At 38.9% G+C, this 24,655-nt stretch overlaps 1 protein-coding gene and 1 pseudogene across 4 annotated transcripts in view; one reads left to right on the top strand and one right to left on the bottom strand.

Moving 5' to 3' along the window:
- Cpeb1 (cytoplasmic polyadenylation element binding protein 1) overlaps positions 1-24,655 on the top strand; it is a 92,086-nt gene that overhangs the window by 18,042 nt on the left and 49,389 nt on the right. For all 4 annotated transcript variants that reach the window (XM_051206640.1, XM_051206645.1, XM_051206644.1 and 1 more), the window contains exon 2: positions 2,876-3,050. In XM_051206640.1, coding sequence (XP_051062597.1) covers positions 2,876-3,050 — 175 coding nt within the window. The remainder of the gene's footprint in view (positions 1-2,875; positions 3,051-24,655) is intronic.
- On the bottom strand, positions 22,667-23,942 carry LOC127238175 (isocitrate dehydrogenase [NADP] cytoplasmic-like; annotated as a pseudogene).

The following is a 24,655-nucleotide window of genomic DNA, read 5'->3' as shown; positions in this document are numbered from 1 at the left end:
GAGTTTCTCTCAGAGAATCCCCAAGCTTGCATGTGTCCCCTAGACTACTGTCGCACTTTTCTCATTGGTCCTCATCTCTCTTGCAATTAGTGTCAGTCTGTTAAGACATACAGTTAATGATTTACTTGTTCTCAGATGTGGCAAAGAGCCTGAGATTTTATTTATAGTCCTTGTATTATAGTAAACAAAAAATTAGGTGTGTTTTCATTGTTAAAGGGTGCTTTAAAATTTTTGGTAACTTCTGATGCAGAAGACACTGATATAAATTTATGGTTTATGAGGTCTTTGCAGTGTCTTCATACCTAACACACTACCATACTGGAACACTTTTGATAATGTCTCTGTTTTCTGTGTTGTTCTTTAGACATCACCCTTTATCCAGCTCCCAAACACATTATGGATTAGAGGGCAGAATATGTTTGCAGCATGCTGTAGTTTGTGTTGTTTTTATTTACAACATAATCAGATTTTAGTTCATTTGTCCAAACTTTCAAATTGAATCTTTGTCTCACTTCTAGACCCTTGAAGTGTTGCCTATAGAGGACATTTAATTAATGTTCATTAGACAGTGAATTAATGAAGTATATAGCCTTACAATCTGCAGATTGTAAATTCATGCCTTTATGAAGCTACAAAGTGAAATTGAGTATCATCTTAGAAAAGACCTTATGAGTGTATGAGTCAGTAGGGTTTGGCAAACACCCTTGCAGAATTGAGTATTCTGACAGCATTCAAAGGCTTCAGGGGATATCTATTTTCAAAAGCTTGAAGCTTTTGAAGTAGGATATAAATTTGTTCATTTAGTACCTTTCAGCAGTTTTTAAATTAAATGCATTTGGTCTTCTCAATGATCACCTGGATTTTAATAGTAATAGCATTCAGTTCTGTCCTGTTCTGAGGAGAGAAGCTATATATAAGTTAGTGCTAGTTTTCCTTACTTGTTCTAATTTCTGTTTTATTATTCACAGGTTATTTGGGAATAATTGCATTCCTTAAGCTGATTTTCCTTAGAAAGTTGATTAAGTTTGTTCACTGGGTGTGGAGTCACATACTTGTAATCCTGTCACTTGGAAAGCTGGAGCAGGAGGATAGCTTTGGGTATCTGCTGCTCTGCAGATCCAGGTTACTACATATTGAAGTCTGGGCTAGCATTTCTCTAACAACAGTAGTTAAAGATCAGGGTAATGATATATGGAGTTCTGTTCTGTGAGAACCTTTCTCAGAGAGACCCTTTCAGAGAGAGAGAGAGAGAGAGAGAGAGAGAGAGAGAGAGAGAGAGAGAGAGAGAGAGAGAGAGAGTTTCAGTCTGTCAGCCAGTGTGTCATTGCTTAAAACATATGACCTTGAATGTAGAAAATAAGGGAATTGAAATATGAAGAATGACACTAGCTAGGTAGCTTCCCTTGGTACTAATAAATGGTGATACTTAACGTTTTCCAAAGAACACAAATAGTTTTTACTAGGGTTCATTTATAATTCTGGATATAAGGATTTTTTTTCAGTGATACCTTGCACTGATTTTCCTATTAGCAGATTTATGTGTGTTTACAATGACTGTATTCCCTTTGGATGCTATAGACTCCATTTTTGATGCTTGCCACATCCTCTCTTTAGTGTTGAGACAACTGCTACATCCCGGGCACCATGCTTTATACAAGTCATCCAAAAGTTGGTAGGTCATATTTACCCACTTCATACAGGGGGAAACTGAGACACAGGCTGGCATCATACAGCCCATACATGATAGAGCCATACATTTCAAACAACCTTACTGAGATAATGTCTGTATCATAAAATCCACTTTTCAGTGTACAGTTGTGTCTAGAGGGGTGTTTTGTAGTGCTGAGGATTGAACTTGGGGTCTTGAGCATATTAGACAAACATACCACTGAACAAACTCCAAGCCTTTTTACTTTTTATTTTGAGGTAGTTCCACTAAATGAATTCATGATACTCCTACCTAGACATTTCCAAATAGCTGAAATTACAGATTTGTGTTATCAAGTTTGGCCAATGAGTCATTTTATGTGTATGAGTATTTTGCATGCAGGTAAGTCTGTGTACCATCTTCTTGCCATGCCCACAGAAGCCAAAAGGATAGTGTCAGATCTCCTGGAACTGGAGTTCACAGATGGTTATGAGCCTAAGTCCTGGGAAGAACAGCCAATGTTTTTAAATGCTAAGGCATTGTTCCAATACCCCCCAATTAAAATAACTAATCTCAGGTATGTGACACATGTGTGTACATGCATACGTTTTAAAAGAGAAAGTAATGAGATCTAATATGACATTTTCATACATTTATGTAATAATTTTCTCCATTATCCTTTCTTGTTTCCCTCATATATCTGTTGATACCCTTCCTTTTAGTCACCCATTTTTATATCTTGTTTTTCTGTTCTGGTGGCCTGATGTGTTTGATTAGGGTTTTTATATAGGTGAAGGGTCATTTACAGGACCATGGAAAACTTAACCATTATATGTTTATTATGACTGGTTTCTTTCATGTTTTCAAGGTTTACCAACATTGTACCATGTCTCAGTACATTTCTTTATGTCAAAAAACATTCCAGTGTGAAGATTTGAACCAAGTCTGTCTAGTTCTGAAGTTCATGATATTGCTACTATGTCATGCTAATTATTGTGTATGTACTGCTGGATTAAGAAGTTCTTGAGAAAATATCTTTATACATTAGTTGGTACTCAGTGTTCTGAATACTTTGTTCAGAATAAACATCTATTTAGGGTTTTAATTTGTAGGCAGTAAACTAAAGTTCTAGTTACTTTTTTAAATTCATGGTATTGTTTAAAATAACAAGGTTGAGTCTGTTTATTATAGTATAGAAAACCTAAACATGTATTTCTCTATATCTAGGAAGAAGAAACAGGAAGGATAAAAGATTGCTGGGACAACCAGGAAGTTCCTGCACTGTCTACATGTAGCAATGCCAATATCTTTCGAAGAATAAATGCCATTTTGGATGATTCACTGGACTTCAGTAAAGTCTGCACAACACCCATAAATCGAGGAATTCATGATCATTTGCCAGGTAATTGAGATTTGAAAATGGGGATGCACTGGGCTAGTCCAAAACTGTCGCTAAGGAGTGCATGTTTGAGGTCTGCTTTGGGAGGCCTATGAAGAACTTGCCCATTTCATGATTTGCATTTTGAATTGGATCCCCTTATTGTAGAGACCGCCTGTGATTAGAATAAAGATCATCTGTTTTGTGTGATGCACAGGAAGGGTTGATTTAAAAAGACCAAAAGTAGTATTTATGTGGAGGGTGGTGCTGCTGCTGGTATAGGTGCAGGTATAGATGTGTAATGCCAGCTCTTAGGAGGTGAAAACAAGGAGAAATACAAGTTTGGGAACCGCATGAGCTACATAATAATTTCAATTAGATCTACCTCAGAAACAAAAAACATAATCACCAACAATTAGTCTGGGTTTTAGCTTCAGGGCCACAAAAGAGTATAATATGGGTCATATTTTTAAAGATTTTGAGTAACTATTTAAATTGTGGGGCTGGAGACATGAATCAGTTGTTAAGAGTACTTGTTGCTCTTGCAACAAGTTCCCAGCACCATATTGGGCTGCTCATGACATCTGTAACTACAGTTTCATGGAATTTAACACCCTCTCTGGTCCCTCAGGGCACTAGGAACACACATGGTGTATGTACATGTACCTAAGAACTCACATATACACATAAAAATAAATATTTAAAAAATTTAGAGTTGAAATAAATTTAATATTTAGTTCAACATACATAAAATACTGCCTTGTCAACATCATCAGTATAAAGATGTTTTGGTAAGCTGTATTCCTCCTCCTCACACTCTGCCTTATTCCTGTGAACACAAGGTCTTTTATTTCACTGAATCTGGAGCTCATTGTTGTTTGGTGTCCTCACCCCCAGCTTCCTGGTAGCTAACAGTCCCCAGAAATCCTGTACTGACATTATAGGCACAAATGGACACCTATAGATAGATTCTTATATGAGTGATGTGGCTCTGGACTCAGGTTCTCATGCCTGTGCAGTAATCCCTCTTCCCCACCAGACCATTTCCCTAGCTCAGCTCTATCTCTCATTAGACTTGAGAATGAAGTGCATTCGTCATAGTTGATTAGTTACATTTCAAATACTAAGTAACCACATGTGACTGGTAGCAACTGTATTGCCTGGTGCAGCCTCTAAAACATCAATACTTGTCAACAGACAAGTAGTTTCCCATGTAGGAGACTGCTGATCAGTAGGGGAGGGGGCCAGCTCCTGAAGATAACTCTTGCCAAGAAAATATGGATGCCTTGATAGTGTTTCATAATCTTTTGTGGGAGTTGCAACATGTTTTAAGAATGTTGATGGCATGTTTGAGTCATTTTAGAAGAGTACATTTTTGTTAACAAGTCTTTCTTTGAACTGCCTGAATAATGACACAGAAACTTATTAGTTATGAAAGCTTGGCTTTAGCTTAGGCTTATTCCTAACTAGCTCTTAAAACTTAAATTTACTCATTTATATTAATCTATGTTCTGCCACATGGCTCATTACCTCTCCTCTACTGTACATCCAACTTCTCTACATCTGGCTAGCAAATCTCTCTTGCCTCAGATTCTTTCCCAGAGTTTCTGTCTCTGCCTAGTAGTCTCGCCTGTCCTCTCCTGCCTAGTTATTGGTCATTCAGCTCTTTATTAGACCAATCTGGAAAACTGTATACAAATGAAGATAAACGTATTAAGTGAATTAATTTAATTTCAGCAAGACAAATCTTTTATTTCCTATATAGAGCCTAAATTTTTGTATATAAAAATGTTTGCATATATGACATGATATTAGAAACAAAACTATCTAGGAGAATAAAAAAATAGATTTTTTTTTTTTTTTGTTACTCTGGTCTTTCTGAGTTCAAAGATCACACTGGGAAGGGGAGCCAGCTTTTGTACTTCTCAGGAGTGATATATCTGGGTCATGTGATATATCTATTTTTAGGGGTTTTTGTTTGTTTGTTTTTAGGGAACCTCCATATTGATTTCCATAGTAGCTAGATTATATTTTCACCAGCACTGTATGTCTTTTGTCTTATGTAGGGCGTGTGCGCGCGCGCGCGCACACACACACACACACACACACACACACACTTACTTTTTTCAAGATAGGTTTCTTTGTGTAATATCCCTGACTGTTGTGGAACTTGTTCTGTAGACAGACTGGCCTTGAACTCACAGAGATTGGCTTGCTTCTGTCTCATGAGTGCTGGGATTAAAGGTGTGTGCCACCACTGCCCAGCTATTTTATTTTAAAATTGTGTTTGTATACCACTGAGTGCAAGTGTTCATTGAAGCCAGAGGTGTTAGATTCCCTGGAGCTCAAGTTGCAAGATAGTTGTGAGCAGCCAGATGTGGGTGCTGGGAAACAAATTCTGGTCCTTATTAAGAGCAATAAAAACTTGTTTTTTCTTATTTCATATATATTTTTACTTTGTTTTTATTGAGCTATACATTTTCCCCACTCCCCTTCTCTCCTTCTGTCTCCCTTTTCACCTTCCCTCATATACCCATGCTCCCAGTTTACTCAGGAGATCTTGTCTTTTTTCCCATTCTTAGATAGATCCATATATGTCTCTCTTAGAGTCTCTTTGTTGCCTAGGTTTTCTGGGGTTGTGGGCTGTCTGCTGTTTATCTTTTGCTTTATGTCTAGTATCTACCTACCTATGAGTGAGTCCATATTATATTTGTCTTTCTGGGTCTGGGTTATCTCACTCAAGATGTTTTTTTCTAGTTCTGTCCATTTGCCTGCTAATTTCAAGATGTTATTTTTTTACTGCTGAGTGATTCTCCATTGTGTAAATTACCACATTTTCTTTATCCATTCTTTGGTTGAGGAGCATCTAGGTTGCTTCCAGGTTCTGGCTATTACAAATGATGCTGTTATGAACATAGTTGAGCAGATGTCTTTGTGAAATAAGTGCATTCATTGGGTATAAGCCCAAAAGTGGTATTGCTGGGTCCTGAGGTAGATTGATTCCCAATTTTATGAGAAACCACCATACTGATTTCCAAAGCAGCTGTACAAGTTTTCACTCCCACCAGCAGTGGAGTGTTACCCTTTCTCCACATCCTCTCCAGCATAAGCTGGCATCAGTGCTTTTGGTCTTAGCCATTCTGACAGGAGTAAGATGGTATCTCAGAGTTGTTCTTATTTGCATTTTCCTGATGGCTACGGATGTTAAGCACTTTCTTAAGTGTCCTTCAGCCATTTGAGATTCTTCTGTTGAGAATTCTGTATTTAGATCTGTATCCCACTTTTTAATTGGATTATTTGGTCATTTGATGTCTAGCTTCTTGAGTTCTTTGTATATTTTGGAGATCAGTCCTTTGTCAGATGTGGGGTTGGTGAAGATCGTTTCCCAGTCTGTAGGCTGCTGTTTTGTCTTGTTGACTGTGTCCTTTCCTTTACAGAAGCTTCTCAGTTTCAGGAGGTCCCATTTATTCATTGATGCTCTCCAGTGTCTGTGCTATTGGTGTTATATTTAGGAAGTGGTCTCCTGTGCCAATGCATTTAAGTATGAGGTTCAGTGTAGTTGATTTTATGTTGAGGTCTTTTATCCATTTAAACTTGAGTTTTGTGCATGGTGATAGAATGGATCTATTTTACATTCTTTTACATGTCGACATCCATGTTTTCTTTTTTTTATAGTTTTAGCTTCTTTGTCAAAAATCAGATGTTTATAGGTGTGTGGATTGATAGCAGAGTCTTTGATTTGATTCCATTGGCACACTTGTCTGTTTTTATGCCAATACCAAGCTGTTTTCATTACTATAGCTCAATGTGAGGCCTCCAGAAGTTCCTTTATTGTGCAGGATGGTTTTGGCTATCCTGGGTCCCCCCCCCCCATATGAAGTTGAGTACTCTTTCAAGGTCTGTGAAGAATTGTGCTGGGATTTTGTTGGGGATTGCATTGAATCTGTAAATTGCTTTTGATAAGATTGCCATTTTTCTGTTAATCCTACCTTTCCAAGATCATGGGAGATCTTTCCATTTTCTGATGTCTTTTTCAGTTTCTTTCTTCAAAGGCTTACAGTTCTTGTCATACAGGTCTTTCAATTGTTTGGTTAGAGTAACTCCAAGATATGTTTTACGTTATTTGTGGTTATTGTGAAGGGTGATGATGTTTCCCTGATTTCTTTTTCATCCTGTTTATCATCTGTATATAAGAGAACTACTCCTTTTCACTCTTTTCTCTCTTCCCTCCTTTCTTTATTATTTTCTTTCTTTTGTCTTTTGGAGTTGGAGTGTTGGCTGGCCTGGGATTTGATATGTAGACTTGAAACTCAAGAGTCTGCCTACCTCTGTTTCCTGCATGCTGGGGTTAAAGGTATGCTTCACCAACCCTGGCCTCCTGTTGTTTTCTTAATGAGTGTTCTGACTGGGGTGGAATGGATTGTAAAGATTTCCTGATAGCTAATGAAAGTTTTTTATGTGTTTGATGAACATTTACTTAATTTTTTTTGTAGAACTATCAGCAGTTCATTAACCCATAGTTTTATTATTTGCTTGTTTTTTGTTTTGTAAGACAAGGTTCCTCTGTTTAACAGTCCAGCTGTCCTGGAACTCACTCTGTAGACCAGGCCTTGAACTCATATAGATACACTTGTCTCTGCCTCCTGAGTGCTGGGATTAAAAGTGTGTGACACAATGCCCAGCTTCATTAGCCTATTTTTAAAATATTCTAGGTTTAATTCTTTGTGTTACATGTAGCTAGCAAAAATTTTCTCCCATTCTTTAGGCTCTCTCTTCATTTGGTGGTTTCCTTTGCTGTAAAGAAACTTTGTAATTTCAAGTAGATCCCAATTGTCATTTTTTAAGCAACTAGAATCCTATTCAGTTGGTTCTTTCATTCAGGTCTTTGATCCATTTGGAATTGATTTTTATTCAAGGCAAGATAATAGGAATCTAGTTTCATTCTTCTATATGTGGATACCCAGTTTGTCCAGCATCATTTGTTGATGAAGCTGTCTCTTTTTCCTGATGTATGTTTCCTGATGGATGTTAAAAAATCAGGTGGCTGTAGTTGTGTGGGCTTATATCTGGGTTCTCTGTTGTAGTTCATTGTCTGATTTTGTGCAGTGTAATGCTGTTTCTGTTACTATAGCTCAGTAGTATAACCTGAAATCAGCTATAGTGATACTTCCAGGATTATCTTCTTCAGGATTGCTTTAACTATTTGTACTCTTCTGTGCTTTCACATGAATTTTAAAATAGTTTTTTCCCAAATTTTGTTTAAAATAGTATTATAATTTTGATGGAGATTGTGTTGACTCTATAGATTTTTTTACATTATTTCTTACCAATCATGAGCATCAATTGTTTGCCTCTATGCTTAGATTTGCAGCCCTCCTGGAATCTAGTTTTGTGTAATGTTAGAAAGTTAAGATTCATTTGTTTTGTATTAACTAGCCCATTGATTCAGCACCGTGTGTGTGTGTGTGTGTGTGTGTGTGTGTGTGTTAGGGAATCCATGTATGTATTTTACTGGGAATTGAAGTGAAGATGGTACCTACATTTCTGTGTAAGTATATTATCAGTGAGCTAAACACACAGTTCAGAAGAGTATTCTAAAAGTGTGTTTCAGGGTTGGACTGACAATTGGCTTGAATACTGTTTAGAAATACTCTGTCCTTGGGCCAGTGAGATGGCTCAACAGATAAGTAGTTGGCTGGCAAGCCTAATGATGTTTGACCTTCCAAGCCACATGTGCCTCTGGCACTTGTGCACCACACACATACACATAACAACAAAATTCTATAAAAAGATTTATTACCCTATTTGTATATAAGTGTGGCTTGATTGTCCTCTCAGAAAACTTTCTCAATCTTCTGCCTCCTGCATTCTACCATCTATGTGACTTTGCTCTTTCTGTTTGTAGCTATAGTCTCAAAATAGGGAAGAGAGGAAAAAGAACAGTTTTGAAAAAAAAAAATAACCTTCAATCTGCCCATTTCATAGTAAGTTTCCACAAAATAATAGTACAGGGTCTGACACAGGTGACTTGAAACATCCTAGCTCTGATGTTGGTTTGCTTTGACTATGGCCAACTCAAGTTTAAGCTGGGAAGAATAACAGTACTCACTTATAGGGGTTTGTGAAACTTGAATGTTGATTTTGAATGTTGACTTTTAGTTGTTTTGGCTGTTAAAGTATTAGTGCTATGAACATTGTTGTACATGAATCCTGATATGCAAATTATCTAGGGTGTATACTCTGGTGAAGAATATTTAGGTACAGGAGTCTGGACCAATTTTCATTCCCACCAGAAGGGTACATCAGTACTTGCTGTATGACATTCTTATCTATTATTTTTTCTCAAATGGCCACTTTTGAGGAGTGCAGTGATACCGTATATAAATTCTTATTGTTGCCTGGCTCTTTGTTTTTTAGACAAGGTATCATTTAATAACTGATCCTCTACCTCAGCTTCTGAAGTGCTGGGGTTATAGGCAAGTGCTACCAACATAGCCACGTGTGGTTTTAATTTTGTATTTTCCTTATTGCTGCTTCGGTTAGACAGCTTCAAATTTTTATTGGCCTTTTGAAATATTGTTTTGGGCCATGCTTATGCATGTCCTTGTGTATTCTCACTGGGAAAATAAGTTTTGTCGGCATTTGTTTATTCTGTAGTGAATTTGTTAGATGTATGTAGTTACTCTTTCACTTTTGGCTTATCTTTCTTGTCATATAATGTCTCTTTGTGAACATAACTTATTTACTTTAAGATAATTCCAATGTATTGATTTTGTAGTTAACATTTTTATTTCATAGTTAAACTTTGTCCTTTTCAAGGACATAAATATTTTTGTGTTATCTTTGGAAAACTTTGGTCTTTCTTTTTATTAATGATATAAAATATTTACTTAAATTTATTAAGATTTCTTTTTATGTGTATATGTGTGTTTGTGTGATTATATGCCACATGTGTATGTGTACCTGAAATACCAAATGTAGGGGCAGTCCAAATGTAGGAATTATTTCCTGAAGAAGTTTCTTAGTAACTATTGGAGTAGTCTCTTTTCTTGTGGGGTAGACCTCCATCCATCCTGAGAAGGTGTCAGCAAATATTTATAGCAAAAACCACTAGACCAGATTTCAGTGAAGTCCAACTTCCAATGCTCCCCAGGCCCATTTCCTCAAGTCCAGATCTCTTTGAGTTTACCTCAAAGTGGTGCATCTAAAAGTGGTATCATTGATCAGGCTTCCAAATTTGTAACATAGTATCTAGATCCCAGAGTTCTACAGTATGTGTGGCCCTTGAGTGGGTGGCTTGGTAGAGATCCATAACCAGTCACCTGGCAGCATCTACCATTCTTTTTTATCCTGTGTGGCCAGGCTTGTTTCTCTGTCTGCCGCTGGGGTGCATTCTGGGCAGTCCAGTAAACAGGGCTGTGATAGGGATACCAAGACTTTGAGAGAACCCTCTGGTTCTAGGGCCACTTCCTGGTTGCCAGGTCAGCCTCTTTTTAGTCTGGATTCTGGGAAATCCCCTTTTTGGTGTCATTTGTAATGGATGGTGGCCACCCTCTTGGGTAACCAGATAGCTTCCAAAAGAGCTGATCTCTATATTTTATTTTCCTGCTAAGGTTAGTGATCCTCCTTCCCTGTATACAGCCTATGGGCATGAGCCATTGTGAAAGCATATTGGCTATCAGTGTTATAGTCTTGTCCTCCCCCAGCAGAGAGCTTTAATCAAAGCTCAGCTCCTAGAACTAAAGTTACCCTGCTTAAAGATTGTGCTCTTATCTTGTCACCACTGCTACCACTGCACTTCCATCTGGATGAAAGTGTATTCATCTGAATAACACTCATCTGGTGTTTGCAGTGTGGTGCCGTTCAGGTCAGGCCTGACAGACTGGATCAGGTCAGTCACCTCAAGATAGTCATGTAAGGGACCCTCAGACTCATCATCTGGCAGGAGACTGGCAGGGTTGAGATGATGTCTTTTGGAACCAAATGCATGGTTGATACAGAAACAGGGCTTGGTATTTGGTCACTTAGGAGTTAGATATCTATCTCTGAGGAGCTCCCCTTAAGGAAGACCTCAACAGACTGAGGGGCTGTCAGGAGCAGTCATACCCTAAAGAGTTAATTTGTTAGCTTTTTATACCAACATGGCAGTGGCTGTTGTGGTCCTTATACATGCTGGCCACATAGCTGTGACCAGGTTGTCTCTTGAGCAGATAATGCCACTGGTCTTTTTCAGGGTCCCGGAGTTTGCATGAAGACCCCCTAGGCAATGTCTATGGCCTCATCCATGTACAAGTGGAATGGCTTAGTAATGTCTGTGAGGGCCAGGACTGGTGTCTATCAGTACCCCTGGTGCTGACATCTCAGCAGATTCCACCTATCCATAGCTGGCAGCATCTAACTGCCTCCAGGAGTTCCTGTACATTTTTTGTGGTGGGGCGAGGGGTGGCATTGGAATTTGTAGGATAGTTGAAATACAGTTTTGGGAACACATTTGCTCCCTTCTAGGTTGTAGCCTAAGCCTGTGACCCAAGGGACACAAACTAAGACTTCTTAGCTGAGACTTGGTACCCCAAGGCTTGGAGGGCCTCTAAAAGGTCTTATGTTAGCTGTCCACATTCTAACTACACACTGGAGCATGGTGTTTTTTGGATATTTTTTTCTACATTCCAACAAATCTGAGTTCCTGAACCCCTTATCCTGGTATGTATCCTCCATTTCCTCTCATCTGTTTTCCAAGGGGAACAACCACCTTATAGAGTTTCCCTGTCTGTCTTTGGCTGAATCTCAACTGTTGTAAGATTTCTGAGCCACTTCCAAAAGCTGACATATATTTATCCCTTCAAGTCCCTGTAATTTCTGGAGCTTTCTCCTTGTATATAGAAGTGCCTGCATGACAAAAACAACATTAGTGGTTTGTTGATTGGGGTGTAGGGGCATCTGGGTCTATGAGGGTTAATACCTGACATGTCTGTACAAAGCTGTTACAGAAACCTAGTGGACGATTCATCAAGTCCTTACGTAACCTGACCTACCTACCATGGATACATTGGCAGGTTTTATGACCTCTGCTTTTAGTCTCTTTTAATTCCTCCAATAATGATTGGCCAAAAAAGGCATCTAATGCCTTCTTACCTTAAAACAACTTTCCACAGGCTGATAAGAGCCTGAGGCTTCTAAGAAAATGGAGGGTTTGGGGGGGCCTTCCAATTATGCACACCTTTGGTAGAGAAAGAAACATAAACCATGAATGGAGAAGAAATTTTACTACACACACACACACACACACACACACACATACACACACAGAGAGAGAGACACACAGAGAGAGAGAGAGACACACACACACACACAGACACACACACACACACACACAGAGAGAGAGAGAGAGAGAGAGAGAGAGAGAGAGAGAGAGAACACACTTAGTTTTCCTCCCATTTTAGATCTGTTTTCTTTGACACCTGATAGAAACACAGTCATACACACATAGTAAAGACGACCAGGGGTAGCCACCACAGATTCATATACCCACACAGAACAGGGGGTTCCAGTGATGCCTCACAGAGACACAGGATCTGTGGTTGTGTCTGACCTCCCCTCTTGTGTCATAACCAGGTGGCACCTCTTAGAGATCAAACTTGCCTCTGGAGGTTTTCAGACCAGATGAGTTTTGACTTTCTTTCAAGTGGTGGTGGTTGGGTACTCCAGAGCACTCACCAATAATAGGTCAGAGAGGTGTTTTCTGAGGTCCTGTAACATCTCAAGGTGCATATCCCCTAAGAGTCCTCTCCAGCTGGTGCATACTTCCTAGCTCCTTGGGGTACCAAGGCCCGAAGTGTTGGGGTCCAGTCTCTGGGAATCTCACTGGTGCCTCTGAAGTGTGTGGGGAGTCCATAAAAGATGACCACTCACAGTTTATAACCAATTGCAAGTCTTTATTCCAGTTAAATGTGACTACATTCAGGAACTTGGGAACCCAGTGTAGCCCTGAACATTAGAGCAAGAGGCTTTTAAAGGCAAACAAACAAACCACATCCTGGTATCTTGCTCTGCAGCTGCAGGGGGAGGATTGAACAAGCAGGCAGTTTAACAGAAGCTAAATTAGCTGGGGCATCTTGGCCTCAGTTTTAGAATAGAGTTGGGTAACTTTCTACGGGATTCTCCATTAAGATCAAACTCTAGTTAAACTTGAAATGGCCAGAAGATGGAAGAACCTCTGTACTCCTCTCCTTTCACAGTAATTGGTTTGAGTGTGCCAGTGTGGAATCCGTGGAAATGGAGAGCCAACTGTATTTCTGTTCAAAACTTAAACCACTAGCTCCAGTCCACAGATACCAGAGGGCATTGGATCCCCTGGAAATGGAGTTACAGACATTAGGGAGATGTGGGTGCTAGAAATTGAATCTGGATCCTCTGGAAGACCAGCCAGTTCTCTAAACTGTTGTGCAGTCTCTTATGCCCCAGAAGCCCCAGTTTTAATTTTTTGAGGGACATCCATAGTGGCTGCACTAATTTACATTCTTTATCAGCAGTGTATACTCACAATAATTGTTATGTATGTATGTATGTATGTATGTATGTATGTATGTATGTATTTTAATAGCACTTCTGCCTGGGGTGAGGTATAATCTCATTGTAGTTAGATTTGCATTTTCTTGATGGCTGAAGATGTTGAGTATTTTTTCTCATGTTAAAATGGCTTGATGCTAAAATACTTTTGTCACTTTACATTTCTGCTGGCAATGGGTGAGGCCTCCTCCTCCTTAATGTTTATACTTACATTATTTTACTAATCAAAAGCAGTCCAAGGAGAAAAGAGGGAGTAAGGGGCTGGGATCAAATCCAGGGCCTTGTGTATGCAAAGTGAGCACTCCACCACAGTACTACATCCTTAGCACTTTGTTGTGGTTTTGATAATGAGTTTTTCTTTGGACAAATGGCTTTGTATTTTTTGTCCCTTTTATTTTTAATTTTGTGTTGGTTATTCAAACCAGGGCTTATAAATACTAAGCATATACTCTATCATTCAGCTATAACTGGACACCCCAAATTTTTTTCTATTTTAAAGTGAAATTAAATTACAGTTGTGTATATTTATGGAAGAATATTATGATTTGCAATAAAAGTGCAATAATTCAGTTAGTTAATATCTCTATTCAGATGTTAATTTTTGATAAGAACTGAAATTTACCCACCTAATTTCATTTCCCCCCCACCCCACAATCAAGTCCAGTTTGTGTTAGCCAACTACTCCTAGGCATGGGGCCTGCCCTGGAACATGGTCAGTACACCAGATTTATTTATACCATTAAAGAAAACTGACTTCTTTCTTAGCAGTAATCATTAACCAATAGCTTCTCAGCTAGGGATAGTACTTTGTGCCTATTCTGACCTACATGTTGGCTTTTGTCAGTGGGTTTAAGAAGTGACCCTGCTAAGTAGCATACTGTTGGGATTTGTTTTTAAGATGTTCAGGAATCTAAGCATAAAGATTAGAGGTACCTATCTATAATAGGGTGGTGACACCTCAAACGGTTTTATTAAGATGAGTTGTCAGAAAATTGTGGTGTTGGGAGCATAAATGCCCAGGTCTTGTTATATTATCGTTACTATTGACTGAATTTCTTGTGAGACAAGCCCCCACATGGTTTTCATTCTTCTGAAATTTCCAGCTGCTTTTAGGTATTGATTGCTTCCTCTATTTCTTTTCCATATTGTTATTTTGTAGAATTGGCCACATTACAGATTTTTAACTGGCAGTATTTAATGTCTTCCAGTATTTTTTTCTTTTTGTTTTTTTCATGACAGTTTCTCTGTAGCTTTGGATCCTATCCTGTAGCTCACTCTGTAAACCAGGCTGGCCTTGAGCTCACAGAGATCTGCCTGCCTGTGCCTCCCGAGTGCTAGGACTAAAGGCATGTACCGTCACTGTCTGGCTGTCTACCAATATTTTTAATTAACTGATGATTATATTTAAAGACTTTAGCAAATTTAGGTTTGACTTTCTTAAAGCAAGAATATTTCATAGTTGATATTTTAGCATTTGTGCCAGCAGCCAGTGATGACCATGCCTGGATGCATTAATATGTTATGGATTGACAGCAATTTCCTGACTCCTTCATTTACTAACAGGTGTAATTTTGTAAAAGTAAGCTTTTACTGATTGGTTAAGTTAAAATAGTTAGGAAAGACAGTTAAATGATTGATTATTCTTGTTTACTTTGTTTCACAATACTGAGCTGATTTCTCCAAAGTTGACTAATATGCTTTCCAGTATCACCATGGCCCAATGAATTTAATGTGTTGGATCTGTCTTGATCCATTGCAATTACCTGTCTTTGTTCACACAGTCCTGTCCTTGAACAGCTGATTTTCTATGTACTTCGTAGAGTGACTAATTTTAAAAAATCCATCAAGATGTGGAAAAAGTGGAATTCTCATGTATTCCTAGTATAGAATGTTTCTGCTGCTTTGGAAAACAGTATAGAAGCAGTTAAAAGGTCAAGTGTAAATTACCAAAAGACCTAAAAATTGACTTCAACCTGTGTCTAAAAGAAATAAAAACAGTCAGAGGAGTGAGGTGACTGAGTAGTTAAGAGCACCTACCATTCTTTCAAAGGACCCAGATTCAGTTCCCAGCATCCACACTGAATGGTTTACAAAGTCCTATAACTAAAGATCCAGGGGATCCAATCAGTGCCTTTGGCCTCTGCAGGCCCTTCAATGTACATGTATGCACCTGCAGGCACGCACGCACACATGTGCGCACGTGTGCACACACACACACACACAAAATTTTGAAAGTAAATCTTTTTTTAAAAAACTATTTTAAAATAAACATAGGTTAAAGGACTAGAAGCTTATTTAGCTTCATGGCAATGCTGCTTGCTAGTATGTGTGAGACACTGGACTCAGTCCCCAGCATTGTAAAGAATTTATCATAGGTCTAAGTAAAATCTTGTAAACAGACTTTTGCACATCATTTTTTCCATATTGTGTCAAATGTAGAAACAACTAGTGAGTGGATAAAAAAGTGTTGATACAGTAGAACATATTATTTATTGAGTGAGATAAAGACTGAAGTCCTAATTGGTACTACAATGTAGATGTTCCTTGGAAACAATCTTAAGAAAAACAAACTTTTAAAAGGCCATGTGTTATTTTTTGTTTGTTTGGTTGGTTGGTTTTGTTTTTGAGACAGTTTCTTTGTGTAGCCTTGGCTGTCCAGGAACTTGTTCTGTAGATTGATCAGGCTAACCTGAACTTAGAGAGATCTGCCTGCCTTGTCTCCTGAGTGTGCTAAGATAAAAGGCATTTGCCACCACTGCCTGGCTTAAAAGACCATATATTGTTCAGTTATTGTGAATGTCAAGAAGAGGTTAGATTGATTTGACTTGACTAGTGGTTGCCCAGAGGTAGGGGATAGGAATTGCTACTGAACAGTTTATTTTGGGAGTAGAAGAATGTTTTAAAATGTAGTAATGTGGCATTCTGGATATACTAAAAACCACTGAATTGTATAACAAGATTGTTTTAGTGTATATAAGTTTTGTTGAAATGGTGTCTCAGTGTTTCTCAGACTGATTGGGAATTGTAGGGTCAGGTGATCCTCCTGCCTGATCCTCCCAAGTGGGAGTACCATGCCTGGCTGAATTGTATAACATAAATGGATAGATGTGACTAAAAAAGGAAAAAAAAATACAATGCACAGCAGAGAACCACCAACTTCCTTAAATTACTGTAGTGTGCTTGAGAATAAGACTAACAATCATGTTTAAAAACACATACGAAGAGATAGTTCTTTAGACACGTAATAATCAAGTTGTTCTCGATGCTGTGACTACAGATGTGAGCAGATAACACAGCATCTGCTCCCTTGTAGAAAAGCTATGAATAGTATGTGTGTGGGTTCAGAAGGATGGTAGAAGATAGCACACAGAAGACCCTTTCAGATTATTTGAAAACTAAACAGTGGGGCCAGATAGTGGAATGACTGGGACAGGGTTCAGTGGTTATATTATTTGTACAGGTCGTGATGGGGGTGAATTTAGGGAAGATTCTCTCTCTCTCTCTCTCTCTCTCTCTCTCTCTCTCTCTCTCTCTCTCTCTCTCTCTCTCTGTGTGTGTGTGTGTGTGTGTGTGTGTGTGTGTGTGTGTGTGTGTGTGTGTGTTTCTGTCTGTCTGCAATTAGCAGGATGAAAAATCTAGTCATGTAAAGACTTGTTTTGAGATTAAGAAAGGGTCTCACTATATAGCTAGATTGGCCTGCAATTCACTGTTAGCTCAAGCTGGTCCAGAACTCAATGGTCCTCCTGCCTTAACCTCCAGTGTTCTGGGATCATAGGCATGTGCCATCAAGCCCAGCTAGAGACTGCTCTTAGACAAGGATGAGGGCAAACCAACAAGGCTTCTGTTCTGATGATGGTGATTAATGCCATCATTCATTTTAAGGGAAATAATTACTTCAATATTTCACCTTTGATAATGTTGTGACAAATGTCTTTATAGGCATATAATTCGTAGCATTTCAGTTTATTTAGGAATGGATGTTTGGGGTCTTTTTTGGGCGGGTTATACTGCTGGAGATAGGGAGTTAGAACTGACTTAACTACTGAACCATACATACCCTGAACCCTGTAAGAGATTACTGTATTGGAAGTACTAGGATAAGGTTAAGCAGTTTCTGTGTCCCTCCTCCCCCACAATCACACCCCCACACCCAGCTACAGTTTCTCCGTGTAGCCCTGGCTGTCGTGGAACTTGATCTTTAGACCAGTCTGGCTTCCTTCACAGAGATTCACCTGCCTCTGCCAAGTGCTAGGATTAACGGTGTGCACCACCACTGCCCAGCGTCAAAAAATTTTAAACTCAAGCCTGGCATTGGTGGTGCACCCCTTTAATCCTAGCACTCGGGAGGCAGAGGCAGGCAGATCTCTTGAGTTCCAGGCCAGCCTGGTCTACAGAGATAGTTCCAGGAAGCCTCCAAAGCAATAGAGAGAAACCCTGTTTGGAAAAACAAAACAACAGAATAATTTAAACTGTTACATTTGTGGAAATACTATCCATTTTGTCCCTTCCACAGTTTGATAGTGCTGCCTCATCACATGTTTAGTAAAGAAAATTATAAAAATGACTCATAACCACTGAATGTTGTAACTATAATTTTACATCTGGATAAAATTATAAAATTCTCAATTTGATTTCCATTTCCTTAAAAAGTGGAGCTACTTTTTTTTTAAGCCATTAGTCTTTTAGGTCTTTCCACTTGGCACAGGAAAGCTTATCAGGCTATCTGAAAAAAAAAATCCTTAAAGAGCTATGCTTACTTGCTTAAGAAATTAAAAGATGACAGGCAGATTTTAATTCATTACTATCTAGTTCTCAATAAGCATGATACTCTGAGAAACTACTACAAGGGCAGGTCACATAACCATATATCTTTTCCTCACAAATTGAACTTTTTTTAAAAAAAAAAAAACACAACAAATTTTGGCTAGGAATGATAATTGTGAATTAACACTTACATAGTTCTGTCCCTAAGTATAAAGGTGTGCTCACAAGTATACCTTCCATTTAGAAGAGCTATGAAACCATATTAAACCAATATCTTTAGTTTCTTTTCAAATGAACACAAAAATTCAAACCTGTAAACTGTAGGATTCAGTTTTATGTAGATTGAGTTAGTTGTTTTTTGTTTTTGTTATTGTTTTTTGTTGTTTGTTTGTTTTGCTTTTTGTATCCCATCAACTTGGTACTCTGAAGAAAATATAATTGAAGTAACTTTGTTCCAACTGAACCCCAGAGAAATAACAGTTAATAAAGTCAGTATACTAAGAATCTCTACAAATAATAGTTCTATAGTTTTACATATTACCTAGAACATAAAAAATGTAATTAAGTTGTTTTGGGTATAATTTTTGTTTGAGTGTGATGTTCATTCTTTATAGAGGACAGTAAATGCTGACTTGTTGGGAAGGATATGAGATTAGAATTCACGATTAAAGAAAATAGGGCAAAGAATACAGCTACTGGCTGTTTTATTCTAGTTGGGGAAAAACTACTTCAGCCATTTCATAATCAAGAACAACGTAAATTACACCAACAAGCTATCTGAAAAACATGCTTACCTGGAAAATTTGAAACCACTTCATTCTGGTCCAGGAACTTTGCATGTGTTCCTTCTCTAGTTTCATGTCTTCCTCCTAACACTTCACTCCATTTGTGTGATTATTAGGTTTGTCTCTACCACGAAATTGTAAATCAATGAAATCAAGACTTGCAGTTGTTTTTCCCCTCAATTTATTTGCTTTCCTAATGCCTAATACATAAAATTAAGTCATTAGAATCTTTTTTACCCTATCATGTTCCTGGAAATTTGAGTAACACCAGTGTTTAAAAAAAAAAAAAAAGAAGAAGAAATAAAGAGGGGCAGGAGAGGTGGCTGAATTGTTAAGAGCACTGGTTGCTTTTCCAGAGGACCTGGGTTTAATTACCAGCAATCACATGGCAGCTCTCACCTGCCTGTGTAACTCTAGTTCCAGGGGATCTGACACCCTCACACAGACACACATGCACACATGGTCACACAGAAGGCAGAGGCAGGTACATCTCAGTGAGTTCTAGACCAGCCTGGTCTACAAAGTGAGTGCCAGTACTGTTACACAGAGAAACTCTGTCTCAAAAAACCAAACCAAACAAACATAAAAAGTAGCATAAAAGCAATATTTTAAAATACTTTTTAAAATTTAAAACAATCTTCTCATTTTATATATCAGTCCCAGTTCCCACTCCCTCCTCTCCTCCTATTTCCCACCACCACCACCCCTCCACTCAGGGTAAGGTTTCCCATGGGGACTCAACAAAGTCAGGCATATCACTTTGAGTCAGGACCAAGTCCCCCCCCCCCCAGACTGCCCAAGCCACACTGTCACCCACATTCAGAGGACCTAATTTGGTCCTCTGTGCGTTCCCCACTGTCATATTAATGCTCCTCCCTCTCTGACTAGAGTCTGGGAGCTTGGCCCAGAGCTCATCTGTAGATCTCTCCATCTGCTTCCATCAGTTACTGGATGAAGGTTTTATGATGCTAATTAAGGTAGTCATCAATCTAATTACAGGGGAAGGCCAGTTCAGGCACCCTCTCCACTAATGCCTAGGGTCTTAGCTAGGGCATCCTTGTAGTTTCCTAGGAATTTCTCTAGTGCCAGGTTTCTGTCTAGCTCCATAATGGCTCTCTCAATCAAGATATCTCTTTCCTTGCTCTCCTCTGTCCTTCCCCCTATCTCCACCATTCCCATCTTGTTTCCTCATGCTCTCCTTCCTCTTCCCTTCCTCTCCTCCATCCCCCCTCTGTTTTCTCAGATCTTGTTTATTTCTCCTTCCCAGGGGTATCCATGTCTCTCTTAGGGTTCTCCTTGTTACCTAGCTTCTCTGGGGTCATGGACTATAGGCTGGTTATCCTTTTACATTTAGGATCAAGACCACTTTGTGGATACTTACAGAAACATCTGACTTGAGCTAGTGGGAGCTCGCTGACTCCTAAACTGCTTATTCAAAGCAAACAGAGTGAGGATAAGAAGCAAGAAGCATATCAGCTGGGCAGTAGTAGTGCACACCTTAAATCCCAGCACTTGGGAAGCAGAGACAGGTGGATTTCTGTGAGTTCCGGGCCAGCCTGGTCTACAGAGGGAACTCCAGGACAGCAAGTACTACACAGAGAAATCCTGTATTAAAAAAAAAAAAAAAAGAAAAGAAAAGAAAAGAAAGAAAAAAAGAAAAAAAAAGCATGTCTTACTCCCTTCTCCTTGGGTTTATAAGTTGGATATTCCTTTTAAACATACAAAGTTAGTTTTCTTGTTCTTTTCCCCCCATTTGTGCAACTGAAGACTGATGTTTTGATTCACCATCAGCTGAACTATCAGAGCTGCACCACTACAAAAACTTGGTCATGCCTTAATCACTGTCAGAATTACTTGTGTTCTAATTTCCAAATGTAGATCTTCTACTGCATTTGACTGAGGGATGAGTAAGTGCAGTTACAGGAGAGGAGACCTTACAGAGGTAAGGGTGGAGGCCTTAGGAATCAGTGCTAAGCGTGGCATTTAAAGTTTCTCCTATTTGTTGTGCAATTTAATACATTTTTGAGAGGATATTTAATTTCTAGAGAATTTAGGAGATCAATAGGAAATTATTACAAGGCTCGAAATAGTAGCATACACCTTTAATCCCAGTACTTGGGAGGCAGAGTCAGGTGGATTTCTGTAGGTTGGAGGCCAGTCTAGTCTACATAGCAAGTTCAGGACAGCCAGGACTACATAGAGAAACCCTGTCTCCAAAAAAAATTACAACTAGTAAAAAAGTAGATATAAAGCAAATACTCAGAACAAGGCACAAAATAAACATAAAATAATAGTTTTCTTCATCCTAATAATAATAAATTTAAATAAAAAATTATTCTGTGCTCCAGGGCAGCACCTTAGATATAGACACATAAATAAGTTATCTATGGAGAAACTATTCTCAAGGATACAAAAATAGGATTTAAATAAGTGGAAAAACTTTTGCGTCTGGAATGGGAAGGATATGGATCCTAAACTGATTTAGAGCACAGAGTCAAACCAGTTTGTTTAACCAAAAACCTGGCATAGTACTCTGTTCCCACCCTTTAGTCTCAGATCAGATGTTTAGTTAGTATCTCCATAAAACATATTTGGGGGACTTTTCTCTTGACTTGTTAAGGGTCATCTGAGCCTATTGAGTTTAGAATGTTGCTGAGAGGCATTCTTGGGTGTGGGAAAAAAATTGAGCATCTGGGATCTCAGATGGCAACATGTTGGCCCAAATGGAGTGGGTAACATCTGAGAACACCTGGAAAAGGATGCCCTAACTTGGGAGAGCAATATCTTTTTTTTTTTGTACTCAATTTTAATTAAAATTAACCATTTAAGACTGGACTGTAATAGTGTTCAATATCAACTTCTGCAAAAATTACATTTATATAAAAGAAATGAAAACAGGCCAGCAGAAATCCAAAAAAGGTGCAGCTTTCCTTATTGCACATGGATGAACTGTGCTGTCTGGGAAGGATAATACTCAGGCTAGGCCACAGGAGGAAAGGAAATGAAAGATGGCAAACCTCCAGTCTGCATTTAGATTACAGGTGGAATTCTCCATTGGCCTTAAAATATACTTAGTATATTAGACACATAGATGCTCTTTACAAACATGGCTGCCATGCATTTCAGCGACATACATTCTATTTGTTCAAGTCTTGTGTGAGCTCACTCTCCCACACAGTGAGTGCAACATTTGCACACAAAAGCCCCAGTGCTCACACTCACAGACAACAGGGGAAGTGAACGGCTTTCTTTTCCACCCTTGTAACAGGGAACCACACTGTAGCTATTGTTCATCTTTTTTAGTACTTCTGATTTTGGTCATTTATAATAGAGCAAGGAAAAAATGACAGTTAATGTAAATTGGTATTAACATAATTCTTGCTACTAACAATAAAATACAATTAAAAAAAAAAAGTTTCCACCATGTTCATTTAAGGTTGCAACTGTAAACATATAGAAAAGTTCAACTTCTGAACAAATTTACAAAACTTGTTTTTATTCTAGAGTGTTATTTTTTTTTAATGTAAACTTGTGGACTTAGTTACCACAAACACTTGTCCCCCTAAGCCCAGGTTTGACCTTAAAGTTTGGCCTGAGCTAGTTTGGTCTTCAAGTTTTCTCCAAGTTTGTCCATGAACTCAAACGTATTCAAGTAGTCAGAACATTGAACATTGGGTATGCCTTTAATGCAAGCAGCCAAGTCCTTAGTCATAAAGCCAGCCTCAATGATCTCAATGCAGACTTCTTCTAGAGACTTTGCAAAGAAGCTGAGCTCAATATTATCAAGCTTTGCTCTGTGGGCTAATCCTCGGAACCAGGCAAAAAATGTAAGCAATGGGGTTAGTGGACGTCTCCTTTCCTTTCTGGTACATGGGATAGTGACATGACAGTGCCATGGGCAGCCTCTGTTCCTACGGTCTTACCATCTGGACAAATCAGCACACTGGTCATCATGCCAAGGGAACCATAACCTTGGGCTACTGAGTCTGACTGCACATTGCCATCATAGTTTTTACAGGCCCACATGCCTCCCTCTATTTTCATAGCTTGGGCCACCATGTCATCAATAAGCCTATGCTGGGATTTGTATTGCTTGTCATAGATCTCCTGAAAGATGTCTTTGAAACGCCCATCATACTTCTTCAGAATAGTTTTGGTGCTTAGATACAAAGGCCAGCCTTTGGACAAAGCCATTTGGAAAGAACTGTGCACAGAATCTTCAATTGACTTATCCTGGTTGTACATGCCCATGGCAACACCACCACCTTCTTCAAAGTTATGCACCATGTATGCCACCTTTTGAGTCCCATCTTTTGGTGTGTAGGTTATCTCTACTTTTCCAGGCCCTGGGTAACAACAAAATCAGTTGCTCTATATTGATCTCCATAAGCATGATGGTCAATGATGATGGGTTTTACCCAGCCTGTCACTGGTCGGGGGATATTTTTGCAGATAATGGCTTCCCTGAAGACATTGCCACCCAGAATGTTCCGGATGGTGCCATTTGGTGATTTCCACATTTGTTTCAACTTGAACCCCTCCACCCTCTTCTCATTGGGGGTGATGGTCACACACTGGACACCGACGTTGTACTTCTTTATAGCTTTTGCAGCATCCTTGGTCACCTGGCCATTGGTGGCATCACAATTCTCTATGCCTAAGTCATAGCTGTGCAGATCCAGTTCCACATAGGGAAGAATGAGTTTTTCTTTAATCAATTCCCAAATTATTCTTGTCATTTCATCTCCTTGCATCTCCACCATAGAACTGCCATTAATTTTTTTGGACATTTTTACTTCAATAACCCTTAAAAAAAAGAGAGATGTGCCTTGTCATGCTATAGAGTAGAAGATCGAGAGTAATAATCTTTATGAAAGAATCTGGCAGTGTTTCTCTTCTCTCAGTCATATACCTGGTGTCTTAGTTAAAACTATGATAAAACACTATGACCAAAAGCAAAAGTTGGGAGAGGAAATGGTTGATTTTATTTCAGCGTGCAACTCTCCATCACACTCCACCACTGTGGGAATTCTCAGGGTAGGGAGCTGGAGGCAGGAAATGAAGCAAAGGCTATGGAAGAATGCTGCTTCCTGGCTTACTCAACCTGCTTTCTTCTATAATTCCAGTACCACCTGCCCAGGGATGGTATCACCAACAATGGGCTGGCCTCCCCACATCAATCACTAAGACAATGCACTACAGGCAATCTGATGGAGGCATTTTTCTCATTTGAGTTTAGCTTATGTCAAGTTGACAAAAACAAAATCTAATAAGGATAACTGTCAACTTCAGTATGTCTTAGATTTCAGGGCACATTTCCCAGGGTCACTGGTCCCCAGTTCTTGGAATACTTACTACATACACCTGGTACATCATGAAATAGGGCTCTAGTACTTAGATCCCTGGGGGATACCACTCAATTTCTTCTTACCTATTTTCTTCTCAGTGGATTTTTAGTTTCTCATTTACTAAATAAGTATTTGCCTCTCCTTTTTAACCCATTTCATAAAAATT

The sequence above is a fragment of the Phodopus roborovskii genome, unplaced genomic scaffold, assembly GCF_943737965.1.
Source record: "Phodopus roborovskii unplaced genomic scaffold, PHOROB, whole genome shotgun sequence".
In the NCBI taxonomy this organism is placed as follows: domain Eukaryota; kingdom Metazoa; phylum Chordata; class Mammalia; order Rodentia; family Cricetidae; genus Phodopus; species Phodopus roborovskii.
Note: the sequence above shows the minus strand (reverse complement) of the source record. Positions and strands in the feature narration are given on the sequence as shown.